General features: G+C 55.5%; 1 protein-coding gene across 1 annotated transcript in view; it reads right to left on the bottom strand.

Moving 5' to 3' along the window:
* The window catches only part of DLG5 (discs large MAGUK scaffold protein 5), a gene marked incomplete at its 5' end in the record, with an annotated part of 72045 nt that overhangs the window by 17308 nt on the left and 37567 nt on the right, over positions 1–17170 (bottom strand). Inside the window, 13 exons of the mRNA XM_081105191.1 lie at positions 161–311; positions 607–696; positions 1271–1383; positions 2773–2917; positions 3208–3331; positions 4016–5035; positions 6407–6499; positions 8956–9059; positions 9392–9567; positions 10070–10197; positions 10635–10767; positions 13334–13459; positions 14958–15142. Of these exons, the coding sequence (XP_080961317.1) occupies positions 161–311; positions 607–696; positions 1271–1383; positions 2773–2917; positions 3208–3331; positions 4016–5035; positions 6407–6499; positions 8956–9059; positions 9392–9567; positions 10070–10197; positions 10635–10767; positions 13334–13459; positions 14958–15142 (2588 nt within the window). The remainder of the gene's footprint in view (positions 1–160; positions 312–606; positions 697–1270; positions 1384–2772; positions 2918–3207; positions 3332–4015; positions 5036–6406; positions 6500–8955; positions 9060–9391; positions 9568–10069; positions 10198–10634; positions 10768–13333; positions 13460–14957; positions 15143–17170) is intronic.

Raw genomic sequence — 17170 nt, 5'->3', positions numbered from 1 at the left:
ATGCTAGCTGACCCACTCACGGTGGCCTCGGCCTAGGATCAACTCAGTCAGAACGCCGCCTCCCCCTGCTCCTGCCAGGCGCCTTCCTCGACAGCTCTGGCCCATTTGGGGATGTGCTGCCCATCACTGTGCCCGGCACGGACGCCCAGGCCACGCTCACCTGTCCTTTCTCCGCTCCCCGAGGGCCACGGGGTTGACTGCAATTCTAGGCAACGTGGAGGCTGAGGTCTGGGACTGGCTACAAGAGGACAGGGTGTCGATGTTGAGGGGCGACTGCGGGGGTGTGCTGCATTCAGAATGCGACAATGAACCTGCCAAAAAAGGTGTGGGTAACACAGGGCTCCATCTTGCATCTCAGCTCTCCCGCAGCCAAGACCCAGAGGGAGACGTGATCCAGGCACGTGGCCCCACGCCGCGGCCACAGCTCGTGGCCTGGACTCAGACGCTGGCTCCACGGGGCCTTCCCACCCTCACATCGCCAGGCTGAGCTGGACTCGGTGTTTACAGACTGGCTGGACTGAGGAGGCAGTCACAGCCCGGTCCAGACACTCCACCCAGGGCACAGCCTGAAAAGCAGGGGTGGGGGGCGTGCTGGGAAGGCCTCACCTCTGTCGGAGCCCACAACAGACCGGGGGTATCTTGGCGTTGATGGGATTTTAATGCGCTCGGCCTTGAACTGCAAGTTGCTTGAAGACCCTGTGTTCCACAGGGGACAGAACTTTAGGCCTGAGAGTAAACACCACCCTCACCCCTCTGTGGCCATGACAAAATGCAAAGCAGGGCCCTGCCATTGATCCCCAAGGGGCCTAAATGGGGCTCAGGCCAGAAAAGCAGCTACCGAACACCCAGTATGTGAATGACTGTGCAGGCTCCGCCTGCTCCCAAACAGAATCACACAAATCTCACTCCGCCTCGGAACAGAGGCAGCAACCAAGTGGGAGAGGCAGCTGCTCACCTGCTCTCAGAGCCTGGGCACCGCCACAGGGCAAGTGCCAGCCTCCACTCTGGCTGCCTTCCCGTAAGTAAAGAGCACTACAGCCTCCCCAGGATGACCGACAAGCTCGGGGCGGGAGCAGGGCTCCTGGGCCCAGGGGTCGCCAGGAACAACCCCATGGCCACTAGGGAAGCGAAGAGCACAGCAGACGGCCCAGGGCCCCCTGGGCCCCGGAGGGGCGGAGCCACGGAGAGGCCACCCGGAGGCGGGCACCAGGCCGCAGGAGGAGATGAACAAGGCCGGACTGCCACTGTGACAAGGCAGTGGCGCAGTTACCCAGGCGGGCGCTGGAGGGCAGTGAGTTGGACCCGTGGGAGGCTCTCATCTCCGAGTAGTCGCTGCAGGCCCTGTGGCTCAGGTCCAGGCTCAGGCGTCCCTGGTGCTGGACACTGCGGGAGAACCAGACAGGTGAGGGGCCCAGACTGGACGCAGCCCCTGGGAGAAACACAAGTGACAGGCAGCAAGGCCTCCCTCCCTGGGCTGGCAGAAGGGAGGCCTGGAAGCCACTGGCTGTCAGCTGAGGACAGCAGCCTGCCCGCAGCCATGCCAGCGGCACATCCTCGAGGGCCCTGCACGAGGGAGCAAGGGCCACACAAATGGAGCAGGAGCGGCCCACCCACCTCAGCCTCAGCCTCAGCCGGGGTCGGGTTCTCTGGAGGAAGAGCTTCTATAGGGAAAAGGGGCTCTGAATCCCGGGGGGGCCCGGGAGTGGGGAGAGGCCAGACGGGCAGAGGGCCCTGGGGAGGGACCCGGGAGCCTCCCTCAGGAGAAGTGCCTGGAAGCCAGAGGGCAGAGAGCCTCCCACTAAGGGTGCCTGGGAGGCACCTTCCACGCCAGGCCCAACAATGGCCTTTTAACAGCATAATGAGACTCCATCTCTTCCTGCCTAAAACCCTCCAGTGGTCTCCCCTGCACTCCGAATAAGACTCCAACTCTGTGTTATGGCCGCAGACCCTGAGGGTTGGTGCCCTGTGACCCGGGCTCACCTCCGACCCACTCTGCCTTTGTCTGGCTCCCCGACTCTGTCCCAAGAGCCCGTCACACTGCTGTCAGGTGCCCGAGCACAGCACCAGCAGCCCTCCCTACCGGGGACTCGGCCCACGTCCTGTGCAGCTGGCCTACAGCAGCATCCTCCCCACCAGGCGGCCTCCCCACCATCCAATCTAACCCTCCACCGGCTTCCCACTCGGGCTAGTTCGTCGCCTTGTTTATGGTTTTCAGAGCTACTCAATACCATGTGGTATCGCTCTGTTCACGTTTTCCTATCTGCCTCCCACACGTGAACATGAAGGCCATGAGTAGAAGCTTGTCTATTTAGTTTTCCCTGCATCCCCCTGGAACTAGAACAGTCCATGGCATGCAATAGGTGCTCAATAAAAACTTGTCAAATAATTGAATGAATGAATGAATGAATGAATGAAAGTGACCATTTTTTCAGGCTCAGTTTGCTCATCTATATAAAGCAGAGACATAATAGTCCTTAGCACCTAGGGTTGCTGTGGCAATTAAATGAGATGATGTTTACAAAGGTCTGAGCACAGTGCCTGACACGTCAGCAAGGAAGGATTGGCTACCATCACTACCATCTCTCCTGAAATATCTTTTCAAGCTCCACGTTGGTGAACCACCTTCCCTGGGGTCCCAGCGCTGCTGAAACCAGCCCCTTCCCAGCTGGTCAAGGGAACCTCTGCCCAGGAGCCTCTCTATGCCCCGGTGGCTTTATGTCCAGGTGGGCTTGGATGGTTGGGGGGCAAGGAGGTGCGGGAGCCTTCACATACCTGGGATGCAAAACCTGGGGGCCGACCTCTCTGGGGACGGGTGGAGAGCTGCAAGGGCCAACCCTGTGGCTACGCACGGTGTAGATGGGGTTCCTCAGGATGGAGCTCACAGTGGTGCTCGGGGTCATGCTCCGGGGAACGGTGCCTAGAAATGGGCAGGGTGAGGACCGGCTCCCCAAGCACCCAGCCAGCCCACAGCTGTGCAAGCCTTTCTCTTTGCTGCTTCCTGGTTCCCAGGCCGCTATGGGGAGAAAGCACCCTGCAAGGCTAGGAAATGTCCCTGACTCTGCCTAACGTCACCCAGACGGGGCAGCGCCTGCTAGCTCACGGCTGAGGTCACACCGCTGCCCCTTGAAATGACTCCATTGCCCCAGGCACTGGGTGGCCCTGGGGCCACAAAGCCCTCCTCTGCCCAGCCCTGCCCGGCTGACTCACCCACAGATGCCTTGCCGGGGTAGAGCGGGGGGTTGCTGTGCCGGCTGGAGTGCCCTGGCGAGTAAGGGGACCACTCCGGGAGCTCTGGGGAGACTTCTCCGCTGGCTGAGACCCACTTCTGCTCCTGCAGAACCAGAGGCAAGAGGGAGTGGCTGGAAACAGGGAGACGCATAGATGCTTACAAGCAACTGTCCCTTGCACACTAGCTCCTCCCACTTGGACACGAAGTCGGTCAGGAGGTGTCCCGGCTCATTCAAGTTGCCTTCTACACCTGGAGGGGAAGAACTTCCTCCAAAAATGCTCCGGAGGAAAACCACAGAGGAAGGTTCTGTTCCTTCCAATCAACAGGCTGTGTGTGTGCAGAGGTGGGCCGTGTATCAGAGCTGCGTGAGGCTCTGTCTGCAGAGCAGCACGGATCTGTTCCGCTCACAGCAGCTCTCCCTTCCGGAAATGCTGCACCCCCGCCATGCCCAGCCAGCCTGTCCTGCTGCCAGGTAAGAGTCTCTGTGTAACCTTCTCTCCCTGAAGCCCTCAAGGCAGGTCCATGTCACCTGGTTTTGTTGTAGTTTCAAAAGCTTCTTGCTGAATAAGCAAATTTAATGCTACACCCCAGAATGTGTTTCTCTCTTGGTGTCATATCCCCAGGAACGTGCACATCTATGTGACTCTGCAAAGGAAGGCTGATCCCACTGGCATCCACCTGCCTCCCTCAGGTAGATGCTCAGAGCCAAGGAGCCAGGGCCAAGCACAAGGCTGGCGACGGCCAGCTACCCCTGCCGCCCCCACCCTCAGCCCAGGCTGGCCCTACCTCCAGGAACTGAGAAGGGATCACCACTGGCGCGAGCTTCGGCCGGAAGCTGGGTGCAGACTTTGGCCGGCGACGCTTCTGTCCCTGCTCGTCCACCTTCTGGGAGGTGAGGTCCTCATCACAGGACTTCTTGGCGGGCAGGTAGGAGGAGTCCCCGTCTGCTTCAGGGTAGTAGCTGGAAGCAATGCGGACCCTGCCCTTGCGAGGGGGCGACGCGTGCATGGGTTCCCCAGGGTCCACGTCGCGGGGCAGGGCACTTGGGGGGCTGGTGGACGGGGAGCTGCCCACCAGAGTGGCCTCGGATTCGGAGCTGGTTTCTAGCCTGTGCTGGAACTTAATGGAGTCACTCCTCCGGGGAGGTTTTGGGGGCGTCAGAGGCCCCACCCTCTTGGAGGGCTGGGGGGAATGAGCGGGTCCAGGGCCAGGGAGCAAGTAGTCTATTTTGGGGGGCGTCTGGGGGCGTTTGAAAGTGTTAGGGTCGAAGATGGACTTTCTTTGCTTTGGCTTCTTGTAAACAGAGAGCTTCTCGGGCGCTGCCGCGGAGCTGAGCCCGGCCTTGGGCCAGGTCCCACCGCTGTGGGGGCCCTCAGGCTCGGCCTTGTCCAGGGGAGCCTCCGTCGCCCCGCAGGAACCAGCCTCAGTCTCGAAGGGCAGCAGTGGCCGCCGGGCACACATGTCCCCCAGCCCGCAGCCACGCTCCCCAGAGGCATCCGAGCGAAAGGAGCTCAGGCTACGCTCAGAGGCGCTGGGACACGTGTGGGGGGCGGCTGGGAAGGGTCCCCCGGGGAACGGCTTGTGCAGGAAGGAGCTGCCACCGCCTGGGGGGCCCGGCTCCTTCCTGTCCTCCGGCCTGTCTGTGCAGAAGATGTCCGTCTGTGTGGAGTTGTTGTGCTGCATCAGGTTCCGCTTATTCTGAGCCTGGACCTCTGGGCCGTGGGCTCGGAAACTCAGCATCTTATCAGAGTCCTTGATGTTTTCAAAGATGTTCTGGCCACTCCACGAAGAGCTCTGAGGGAACACCTACGTAGGAACCACGGAGGAGTGAGGAAGAGAGAAGAAGACCACAGAACCTGGCGCTGCCACTGAAACTGCCCCTGCAGGTGGAGCAACGGCCAGAAATGGGCCACACACCCCAGAAAGCAGACACGCACACACATGCATCACACGCACGCACGCACACACATGCATCACAGGCACGCACGCACGTACACAAGCATCCTCTCCCTGACCGGGGGCTTTCTCACAGCCCTGCTCACTGGGACCCACAGGAGAGTCGTGCGTGCTCTTGACTTTGAGCACTTTCTGAAATCACCTGTATAATGCCCCACATACTCTGTGATATTATTAAGTAAAGGAAGATTCATTATTAACAATACATGTCTTTTAGTATTCACGCAATGGACTATCACTCAGCAATAAAGAGATGAGCTATCAGCCGCGAGAAGAAATGTAGGAAACTTAAATGCACATCATTAAGCGGAAGCAGCCAACCTGGGAAGGCTACGTTCCAAGAGAAGACATTCTAGAAAAGGCAGAACGATGGAGACGGTGACAAGATCAATCGTCTCCAGGGACAGGGCGAGAGAGAAAGGGATGGGCGGTGCAGCCCGAGGAGCTTCGCTCGTCACGGCGAAGCCACTCTGTGTGACACTGCAGTGGGGGACACGTGTCCTCGCACATCTGTCCAAACCCACAAATTGTATGACACCGAGAGCAAGTCCTCACGTAAACCATGGGCTTTAGTTAATACTAATGTGCTAACATCGTGGCAAATGAACCCCACTAACGCATGATGTTACTAACAGGGGAAGCAGAGGGGGAACATGAGAATTCTCTACACTAGTGTACCTTTCCTGTAAACCTCAAACTACTCCTCAAAAAGTCTGTTATTTTCAAATAAATTTGTAAAACTTTGCTTAATGAAGTAGATGGGCCTATTTTTCCAACTTTCTATTAATCAGTATTTTCAATTATGTAGAAGAGTTGATGGAAAAGTACAATGAATACTCATAAACCCACCATTTAGATTCAACAGTATTTTTTAAAACTGTCTATATCTGTCAATATTGCAGAACATCTGAAAGTTACAATCTTCATCCCTAACAACTTTATCACGTACTTTCCAAAACTAAGGTCATTCTCCTAGGTGACCCCAATACTGTCGCTGTACCCACGAAAATCTACAATTCCTTGGGATCAACTAATTATTCAATCCAGATTCAAATGCACCCCACCACCCCCAAAACGCCCTTCAGAGCTTTTTTTAACTTTTGTTTTTAAACCAGACTCTGGTCGGGGCTCATGCGCTCCCTGCACGTCGTAAGTCAATACCCCCTTTCCAGCGACACAGAGCAGTGGAGCTGGGACTTGGACGGCGGGCGGGACCCTTACCTTCAGGAGGGAGAGGGTCAGGGAGTCCTGGCAGCTACGCAGCAGAGACTCACACTCATTCAGAGACTTGTTGTCCAGTGCGATGCCATTGATCTAGGGCCAAACAGAGAGCCTGTCAGGTCCGCCGCCAGGACTGGACAGCGGGCTGGTTCTGTAAGGTCCCCAAGTCTGAAGCTGGCGGAGGAGACAGCCCCGCCCCTACGGCCTGAGGAATCCAGGGAAGGGGCTTCCGTGGCACGTGGACCACACAGCCTTGAGCTCACTCTACAAGAAGATGTGTGTCTGACTCGGACCAGGACACCAAGGTGGCAGGGACAGCCAGCTCTGCTTCCTGCTGTGTCAGGTTGGACCCGATTCGGAACTCCTTCGTGCACAAATTGGAAGATAGACACATGAGTCCCCCAGGGGCGGGAGGAGACTGAAAAACGCAGCCAGGGTGTGGAAGGCCTTTGTAAACTAGAAAGTGCCACGTGAGATGAAGTATCATCATTGTTCACAGAGAAACACCACCACCGCTTCTGTTTGAACTCCGTCCACATCCCTCTCGGCTGTGCTCCAATCTTAGAAAAAGTGCATATGCAACAGGCGAACAGTCAGACCAGGCTGCACCGCACCAGGAACATGACACCAGCAGCGGGAAGGAACACAGCCCCGGGCGGGCAGAACAGCCAACCACACACTGTACCATTCTACTCATCTACCATTCTTGAGGTGACGGAAGTACAGAGATGGAGAACAAACTAGTAGCCAGGGTTTCTGAATGGGGGAGCAGGGTGTGGGTGTCACTATAGAGGGGTAACAGGTAACATGAGGGAGATTGTGGTGATGGAACAGTTCTGTCTTGATTTTTTTTTGGTTACCTAAACATGATAAAACGACTGTACCAGTATCAACTACTTGGTTTTAATATTACAGTTATGTAAGATATAACCATTAGGGAAACTGGGTAAAGGGTATATAGGAACCTCCCTCTACTACTTTTTAAATATTAGTTATGAAATATTATAACTGAATTATAATTATGCATGTAATTATTTCAAGGTCAAAAGCTTAAAAAATATACACAGAGGGATTCTTTTAGAGTGGTGGATTAATTGGGTTGTTTTTTCTTTACAAATTTTCCTTATCTTGAAATTTTTCACAATGGCCATGTTGCTTTTAACATCTGGAGCCCCCACATCTGAAAAACACCGGCAAAGCTGTGAGGAGAGGAGCTCCCATGCACACTGCAGGTGGGGTGAAAGGCCAGGGCTTGAGAGGGCACAGGGGAGGGTCGTCTCAAATGTTAAATGCTTATCTGACCCAGCAGTTCCCCACCCCAGGAACAACCCCCGTGGCACACTCTCAGGGGCCCCGTGGAAGGAAGGATGCAGCAGGTGCCACGCAGCACGGCTTGTAAAGGCAAAGATGCCCCGAGTTTCCGCTGGGGGCTGGGGGGCCAGCTAACAGCCTGTGCTGCTGCCGCTAAGGAACTCGCAGTTACTGCGAGGACCCAGGACCCAGACGCAGCGAGGAAGCAGCGCAGGGCACGCGTCACAAACAAAACAAGGCTAGCAGTCGGTCTGTGATGATCCCGTCTGTGTGTGTTTAAGTGAGAGATGCCCATGGTTTGAACATTTCTGGAAGAAAACACAGTGAGTTGTTAGCCATGGTTGCCACCGGCTGGGAACTGGTCGGTGGGGCGTCCAGAACTGGAGGAGTTCCTGCCACTGTGCCGGTCGCAGGACTGGATTGGGGGGGGGGGGGGTGGTGCACACGCGTACGCCTTCACTTTTAAAGAGTTACTGACAAAGACTGAGCGTGCTGCCCTGTGACTCAGCCCCCGCGCACTGCGGGTGCGGTCACCAGGGGTCTGCTAAGTCCCCCACAGCGGCTGCTGCACCAGGTGACGTCCATGCAGGCCTGTTTCCATGGCGGAAACTGAGAACAACTCCCATGTCCATCAGTTGTGGGACAATGTAAACTACAGGTGGCCACACAGCTGACCACCACGAGGTGGACAAGAACAGGAAGGACCGACTTGGAAAGGTATCCACAACGGATATCTGTCTGTGTGAGCACTTGTGGCCTGGCAGGGAGCACATCCCCAAAGGGGTAGAGATGCCTCCAGCAGCAAGATTACAGGGAGAGGGGCCGCCACTTTACACACGATGGTATTGCTTGAATATCTTACGGCAAAAGGGTCTTACTTTGGTAAGAAAGAAAGAAATTTTAGAAGAAATGGATAAAATATTAAATAAAAAAGATTTCTAAAAACTTATTTTTTTAAATTGGCCCCACTATGCATTCATATACAGAATAAAGGTTGTAGAGAAATACAGTGAAAATGTGAACAAAGGTTATCTATTCCTTCCTAAACCTTTTCTGTACTTCTGAATTTTCTACAGTAAATAGAAACATACTATCAGAAGGAAAAAAATCACATTTAAATGTTCACATTTAAAGAAAAGGGCAAATATAAAAACTGTGTTTGTTACGTCTTGTTCACACCTCCCAAATTTGAATCTAATTGTCCATACGCACAGCGGACGGCCATCCTGGAGACTCACCGCCACAATCCTGTCCCCCACGGCAAGAGACCCCTCTTTGGCGGCGGGGCTTCCGGGCACCACGGCGGCAGCATACACTCCATTCTCCAGACTGATGCCGCTGTCTGGACCACAGGGCGGACACAGGTGCCCCCAGTTAACCCCGCCAGGTCACATGGCCCCTGGTTGTCCCGCCTCATCTTTGGGAGACACTCTTACAAAGCGCCTGTCCATCCCAGCGCCCACCCAGGCCAGACCACCCAGGCGCTCAGTCACGTGGGCTCTGGGGAGGGACTCAGACAAGCAGGACCCAGGACCCAGAGGCCCCACGTCGGGGGAGCGCATGGGCTGCATTCAAGCAGCATCAGCACCTCAGCCCTGGGCATGAAGTGCGCCCGAAAACACAAGGAGGGGACCCCTGCCACCTGAAGCATCTGCCCCCGTCAGGGGCCGCTACCTTTCTGTCCACTCAGGCTGATGTGCAGGGGCGTGACCACCTTCCCGCCCAGGGACTTCCTCCGCCGCACGACCATGTTGATGGCACCCTCCCCGTTGAGGAGCGCCTTGAGGGCCTGCTTCTTGTCCTTGTTGATGAGGTCCACGTCATTGATCCTCAGCAGCCAGTCATTGACCCTGCAGAGGACAGCCCGCTCAGAGCCCACGCAGGCCTTGGGACCAGTGAGCCGCTCAACTGTTCCCATCCGGGGAGCCCAATGCCAGAAAGCAGGTCCTTCCAGGATGGCCAAACGGTTAAGCTCACAGGTGCTGGAGCCAGACTGCCCGGGGTCAAGTCCTGGCTCCACCACCTACCAGATGAGTGACCTAACCCCTCGGGGCTTCAGTGTCTCCATCTGTAAAATGGGGTGGCACCTACCTCACAAGATTGTAAAGATTAATGAATTATGTAAAGTACTTAAACCAGCAATGAGCACACAGTAAGCACTATTTTCTCATCATTGGTATTTCATGGAATGAGCATGCAACGCACATCATACACTCTCATACACGGCCTGAGCCCTTTTCTACCCAGAAACGCAACCAGGATGCATTCATTTAACTGCTGCCTGGCCTCCGGGGCCTTTCACTAAGCCAGTGGGGGCCCACCCTCCCTCAGAACCTGGGCTTCAACTCTTACCGTAAGCGGCCGTCTGCAATGCTTCCTTTGTCCACCTTAGTGACAAATATGCCGCAGTCCCCGGGCAAACAAGGCTCATTCACACCTTCCGCCATATCGAACCCCAGTGCCTTCAAGTCAATGTCCTCCTGTCGAAACAGCAGCAGCCGCCGCACACTTTACAAAGCAGTGATGAGAAACACGTGGCTGTAAACCCCAAGCCACTCACTCGACTGTGGGACTGTCCCTTCGCCATGGTTGACGGGGCACTTGGGTCGCAAGCAGCAGCCTCTGAGCTGCTACCACCTGCCCCTCTCGGCCACTCAGATACACGTCACCACCAGCATCACCCCTCGGGCCCGGCTCCTCCCGCTCTGTTCCGTGTGCCGTGTCCGCATCCACCAGGCGACTCAGGAAACAATCTGCTATAACCCAGCGGGAGCAAGTGCAGGGAAAGGATGCATTTGTGCCCCGGGAGGAAAAGCTGAGCCTCCACACTAGCCTTGGTGACCCTGGGACACTGAGAGAGGGCATCCAAAGTCTTCATGTCAGGAGAACGGGCAGAAAAGACACGAAGGAAGCTCACCGTCTCCCTTTCAAACTCTACAACTTCCGTTTCCCACTCCATGGAATCTGTGTCGATGGCTGAGTCGTGGGAACTGTGGGCCATCAGCTGCCGGAATCGGGCCTCCTTTTCCAGCTGGGATTCCATCTGCTCCCTGTGAAGAGAGGGAGCCATGGCCATGGCCATGGCCCTGTGAGAGGCGAAACATCCCACCCAAGTCACAGCCTGGAAACCAGGGGACCACTCAAAGCCAATGGGCTTTCATCTGTCCTTCACGCCAGCTGCCCAATAAATCCGCAGTGCCAGGCTCAGGCTGCTTGGATTTCAGTGAGTTTTTATACTTATTTTTAAAAGACTCAGAAATTCTTCTCACATTTATCTAGAAGTTTCATGCAGTTCTATGAAAATGCCAACAAGACATTTTCATAGGTACAGACAAGACGACTCTAAAATTTATAGGGAAAGGCAAAAAAGTAGAACAGCTACACTAATTTAGAAAATGAAGAATTAGGTGGGAGAAACACTCTACTCGAATGTAAGACTTTTTCTACAGCTACAGACTCGAGGCTGGGGGGAACCGCCAGGAAGAGAGACACACAGATCAATGAAACAGAAGAAAGGATCCAGAAACAGCCCCACCAAGTACAAAAGGTGCAGACGTAAGGGAACAGAGGAAGGGTGGTCTTCAGCTAATGATGGAGCCATTGAACATCATGGAAAAAAAAAGAATCTCAACCTGAACACCATACTTTACTTAAAAATTAACTCAAAATGCATCACAGATTTATATGTAAAAAATAAATTATATCCTTGGTGGTGTGGCTCAGAGGTTGAGTATTTACCTATGAACCAGGAGGCCACAGTTTGATTCCTGGTCAGGGCACATGCCCAGGCTGTGGGCTCAATCCCCACTAGGGGGCGTGCAGGAGGCAGATGATCAATGATTCTCTCTCATCACTGATGTTTCTATCTCCCTCTCCCTTCCTCTCTGAAATCAATTGTGTGTGTGTGTGTGTACACACACACATGCACACACACACACACACATTTAAATAAACTGTAAAACTTTTAGATGGACAATACAAGAGAAAAATCTTCAGGATCTAGGGCTAGGTTAAGGGTTCTTAGACATAACATAATGCATTGAAATAAAAAAAAAATCAATAAACTGGACTTGATCAAAATAAAAACTTAAGCTCTCAGAAAGACCCTGTTAAGAGGGGAAAAAAGGAGTCAGAAACCTTGTCCTATCACTTGCATGTAATGTCCTTCTTCCTAAAACCTGGGCCCATACCACCTTCCCAGTTCACTAGCCCTGTCCCCGGGGCTCCTGGCTGACGCTGGACTGACGTGTTACCTGCCCCAGCGAACAGCTCCAGGACCACACCTTGGCTGGGCTGTGCTCTCATTGGTCAGCTCTAGATGCCACCTCCCTGGGCCCCGCCCCAGCCCAGCCCACCCCTGCGCAGCCTGAAGCTGGGCACTGAATCTGACTGCACCCCTCTCCTCCTTCCCACTGGGCCCCTCTGCTGCTCTGCAGGCTGCAGGCTTCCTGTGCAGCAGCGCGGCCTCCATCCCTAGCATCCCCGGTGAGAACTCAGTGGAAAGAGGTGCAGGTACAAATGTGCGGAACAAGCAGAGGAAGCTGACTTCTTCAGAGGGCCCCGCAACCTGGCGCCATGAGAATGGAAACCTCCTCCTGCACTGAAGCCCAGGGGGTCTAGGCTGCACCTTCATTTGATCCCATCACTTGCTAGATCCAATGTGGGTCCCTGGAGAGACTGTGGCTTTGCAACCTCTGAGGTTTTCCTTAGAGCACTCAAGCCCAGAGGCTCCAGGCTTCCATCTAATAATCAAGTGCTCGTCTGACGTTAGATGTCACTGAGGGGGAAGGGGAAGCTGCACTCCCTTCAGGGCACAGCTCAGTGGGCAGGGCTGGCACACTCCCACTCCCCTGCCTCTCGCCTCCATCACTGGGAAGCTCCTGGCACAGACAGAGCCGCTGCTCCTCAACCAGAATCTGGTCCTCGCCTGCAGTGATGGCTCCTGGGCTCTGCAATTTCTCTCTTTAACCTTTGATATTTGTATTTTCAATCTCCTGCTTAGAGTCACCAAGGCTTAAACAACGCCCTGGGAGCTCTGCTGTCACGGAGGGGGGTTGTCTTACATTCCAAACAGCCTCTTCCAGATGGGCCTCTGAGTAACACAGCAGGACAGACTGGGAGTGGTGGTCACAACCGCCTGCGAGCACCACAACCGTCATCACGTTGTTCCTTTAATACGTGTCTCTCTGACGGGCCTGTGTGCTGTGAGCCCCACAGGGCAGGGACCTGGCCGGCCTGCTCAGCCGTCTCCCCTGTGCCTCCCACAGGCCTGACCCAGGGCAGGTTCAGTTGATGAAAGAGGGAGGGAGGGAGGGAGGGAAGGAATGGACAATGCATGCTCGCCTGCGCCCAGATGGGCTGCCTTGGAGCAGGCCCTTCCTTCGTATACGCCTTTGCACACAGTGCACACCTCCATGTGCTCACCAACAGGCCACGTCTCGGTTGGTCTAAGAATTTCTAATTAACTCTGCACGTGGAGGCAGCATTTGGACCCATTCTACAGACTGACAGAATAAGGCAGAGAGAAGGAACAGATGGCCAGGCCCTGCCCTGAGAGGAGGGTGGGCACTTCGCTCCCAGGTACACGCAGCCCGGCAGGCGCCCACCCCAGCGTACTTGAGCTCCTTGAGCTCCCGGCTGACGTCATTCTTCTGTTTGCGAGTGTCGTCCAGGCTGCGCAGGGCCTCCGCCAGCTCGGTCACTGCCCTGTCGCGCTCCCGCCTCAGGTTGTCGCAAAGCGTCCTGGCAGAGGGCAGAGGGCAGGGTCACCATGAGGGGTAAGGGGCGCAGCACTCACGGCCTGCAGTGAACACCAGGCGCCTGCCTCGCCCCCAGAGGCACAGGAATGTTTGAGAGTTTGAAGTAAGGCCGTCAAGGCCAACCCCACTGAGGGGCAGAGGCAACACTGAGGACCCAAGAGAAGAAACCCCCCCCCACCCCCGCCCCAGTTAGCACGCAACAAGCACTGGGTTCCAACATCCAGTGCTCATCCCAGGGCCTCACCCTCAATGTGCTGGGGGTTAATGACCACCCTCCCCTGGCCCACCCAGCAGGCCCTGTGCCCAGCACCAACCAGATGCCTGACAACCCACATGAGGCCTCTCAGAGCTGCCCCCACCCCACGACCAGACAGAATCATGCCTCGTGCCTCTCTGTGGCCTGAGCTCTGCGCAGGTGCAGGCTGGACAGCTCTGCTAATGGACATGTGGCTGCCAGGACCTCAGGACCACCTCGGCTCCTCAGAGAGGAGGTGGGGACAGGCAGCGTGGCAGCAGGAAGTCTGTGCTCCATGCCACCTCGGGCACCACCCCTGCCACTGGAAGGACCCTGAGAGCTGGTACCCCCACTCCATGGCCCCAAGTCCCCCCACTTGAACCCTCACCTCTTGGCCAGCTTGCATGGACATCAGTCTCTCCTTCAAAAGGCCACAGGGGTCTTTCAGAAACTCTCAATTACCAAGTCCTTGCTCACTACCAACACCCCACCCCACAGCCTCTCCTAGCTCTCCCTCCAGTGGAATCCACTCCCGGGTTCCTTTCAGGCCCTTAGAACTGCCCTCAGGACACAGTCAGCTGCCTCCTCCAACTCCAAGTGCAAAACCTGCTCCAGTCACACCATGTTCCTCCTGCCTCCACACCACACCTTTGCTTATGATGGTCGCTCAGGCCGCAAAGCCCGTCGTCCCCTGTGGGAAAAGCCCACTCGTGCTTGCATTCTCGCTCGAATTCCATGCTTTCTGGGGAAACTCCCCGCCTGCTCCCCCTGCCCAGTGACACCTCACGGCCCTGGAATTCCGTTCATGCATCCTCCTTCCCTTTGCCCTGGCTGGCAGAACTGCCCATGGCCCCCACATGCATCACACCACCTGGGAGCCTTGGAGCTGTCTCCCAGAATCTCCTTGCTCAAGGAACCTCAGATCCTGGCACACAGTAGGTGCCCCATTAATACTTCCTGGGAGAACGCAGCTCTGACTGTCAGTGTCATCAGCAGCCCCCTGAGAACCAGCCTGGCCTCGGGCCACTCCGCAGGGTCTGTGCCCACAGGACCTGGGTGAAGTGCAATCGACGCACAGACGTGTGGAATTCTAATGCCCTGAGGCGAGTGGGGCATCGCCCAGGGAGAGGAGGGAAGAAGCCAGACACTCTCACCTTACCCGGACCCGTAGCAAATGACTGCGGCCCTCCCCACAGACCCCGTGTGCCACGGGAGACCCGAGCCCACGCCGCCCAGGGCACCGTACCGGATACTGTCCCGCTCGGCCACGATCTTGTCCCGCTCCTGGAAGGCCCAGTCCCGCCGGCACTTGGCCACGTCTGCCTCTTGGAGGGCTTCCTTCAGCTCCTGGCACAGAGCCTTGCACTGCTTTCGCAGGGTCTCGGCCTCCTTGTTGGCTCTCCCGGCGTCAATTGCCACTGTGTCTTTGATCTGGTGGGGCGAGGGCCAGCAGAGGAGGAGGTTACTGGCCTTCTGGCTCGAAAGTACCATCCGCCTGACAGGAGCTGGGGCTGGGCTGAACTCTCTGGAGCCAGACGGAGGGGAACACTGGGGTCCCAGCCACAGCCCACCCCGCCACCCCCCTGCTGCGTCCCTGCCTCCCAGTGTCCTTGCGCCCCACAGCCATGCTCAGACCCCTAGTGACGTTAGTCTAAGTCCAAACTCTCACAACTCCACACAGTGCCTGGACTAGAACCCCGTCTCTCTCAGCCAAGGTCTCAGGGGCCCAGGCGGACCGTCTCCCCTGGAGGGCTCGCTCCAGGCTCCACCCTGCCACTTACGTGGCCTGTAGCTCAGAGAGCCACCACGTCGCTCTAAGGTGCCCCTGTGAGCCCTGCCCGCGTGGCTCAGTGGTTGAGCATCAACCTATGAACCAGGAGGTCACAGTTTGATTCCTGATCAGGGCACATGCCCGGGTTGTGGGCTCCATCCCCAGTGGGGGCGTGCAGGAGGCGGTCGATCAATGATTCACTCTCATCATTGATGTTTCTCTCTCCCTTCCTCTCTGAAATAAATAAGTAAATAAATAATTTTTTAAAAATAAAACTAAAAAATACAGTGCTCCTGTGACAACACATAAGGAAGTAAGGCCCAAGTGCAGTGAAGGTGGAGGTCCTGGTGAGGATCATGTCCGACTGGCGGCAGCACTGTTTCTGTTCTCTGGTTTTCGTGCTCCAGCATCCTGGGTGGCTTTCCAGTCCGAACAGGCAGCAGTGCTTTGGCGGTGAAGCCTGTGTGTCTCAGTTCGATTTAAGAGCTGAAATCTGAAGCATTTGCATCCTGACACCTCCCCGGAGCATGACACGCTCCGTTAAAATTCAAGTCCAACCCTTAGAAGCGCTCATAGGGAAGGCTCCCCCTGTGCCCCTCTGATCCTTAGGAAACACGGGGAGATGATAAAGCAAGTGTCTACTCCTCCTGTGGCTCACAGGCTCCCTGAAGGAGAGGAACAGACCTGCATCTCCGCCTCCGAGTGACAAGCGTGCGGAAGACAAGCACACCCAGGCTCCCCCGGCCCCACGCAGACAGCAGCACGCCTCCGCTGAAACACGCCGCGACCGCACAGGTTCAGCCAAGAGGCAAGGATGAGGGAGACAGAGGGAAACGTGTGCAGTCGGCTTCTAACTCCCCCTCATCTCTCACGTCCAGCATCAGGGGGCGCTGGGGGTGGGGGGATCTGCACAAAAATAACCCCTTAACTCGAGAGAGAGGGGCAGTGCCACGCTGCTGAGACACACTTCCCGGGACCAAGTCGGCCAAACGACCTCAGTTTGCATTTTTCCCACTTTCATGCAGCGCCGAGTATTTGTTTAGTTTGATATATTTATAAAACCAATTATTCTTATTATTCTAGCATGAATTTATTGTAGTAAGTCTTAGGTTTAATAACGTTTTCTTTTTTTAAAAAATATATTTCTTTATTGATTTCAGAGAGAAAGGAAGGAGAGAGAGATAGAAACATCAATGATGAGAGAGAATCATTGTTCGGCTGCCTCCTGCTTGCCCCACACTGGGGATCGAGCCCACAACCCAGGCATGTGCCCTTGGCTGGAATCGAACCCGGGACCCTTCTGTCCGCAGGCTGACGCTTTATCCACTGAGCCAAGCCGGCTAGGGCTGATAACGTTTTCTTAAATTTATATTTTACTCAATGTTTTACATTAACATAGTTTTCTATTGGAAACGTGTTAACATGTGGTTTCAATAAAAGGTCTTTCCTTTTGGCCCCGGATAAGCATCTCGAGCTGAAGGCTGGAGGTGGAGACAGAGAGACCAACGCCAGGGGATCAGGCAGCGCCTACCTCTCCCCCCCGCCGCCCATCTCAAACACCTCCAAAACACTGTTTCCTTCTGAGAAACACCGGAAGCACAACACTGGGCTTTATTGAGAGGGGAGAGGAGGAATAAGGTATCTTTAAAAGGACAACAGAACTGAAGCTGAGGTCCCTTGTCTGAGCC

Source organism: Myotis nattereri (assembly GCF_964212035.1).
Source record: "Myotis nattereri genome assembly, chromosome: 13".
Lineage (NCBI taxonomy): Eukaryota > Metazoa > Chordata > Mammalia > Chiroptera > Vespertilionidae > Myotis > Myotis nattereri.
The sequence above is the reverse complement of the archived record's forward strand: the minus strand, read 5'-3'. Positions and strand labels throughout refer to the sequence as shown.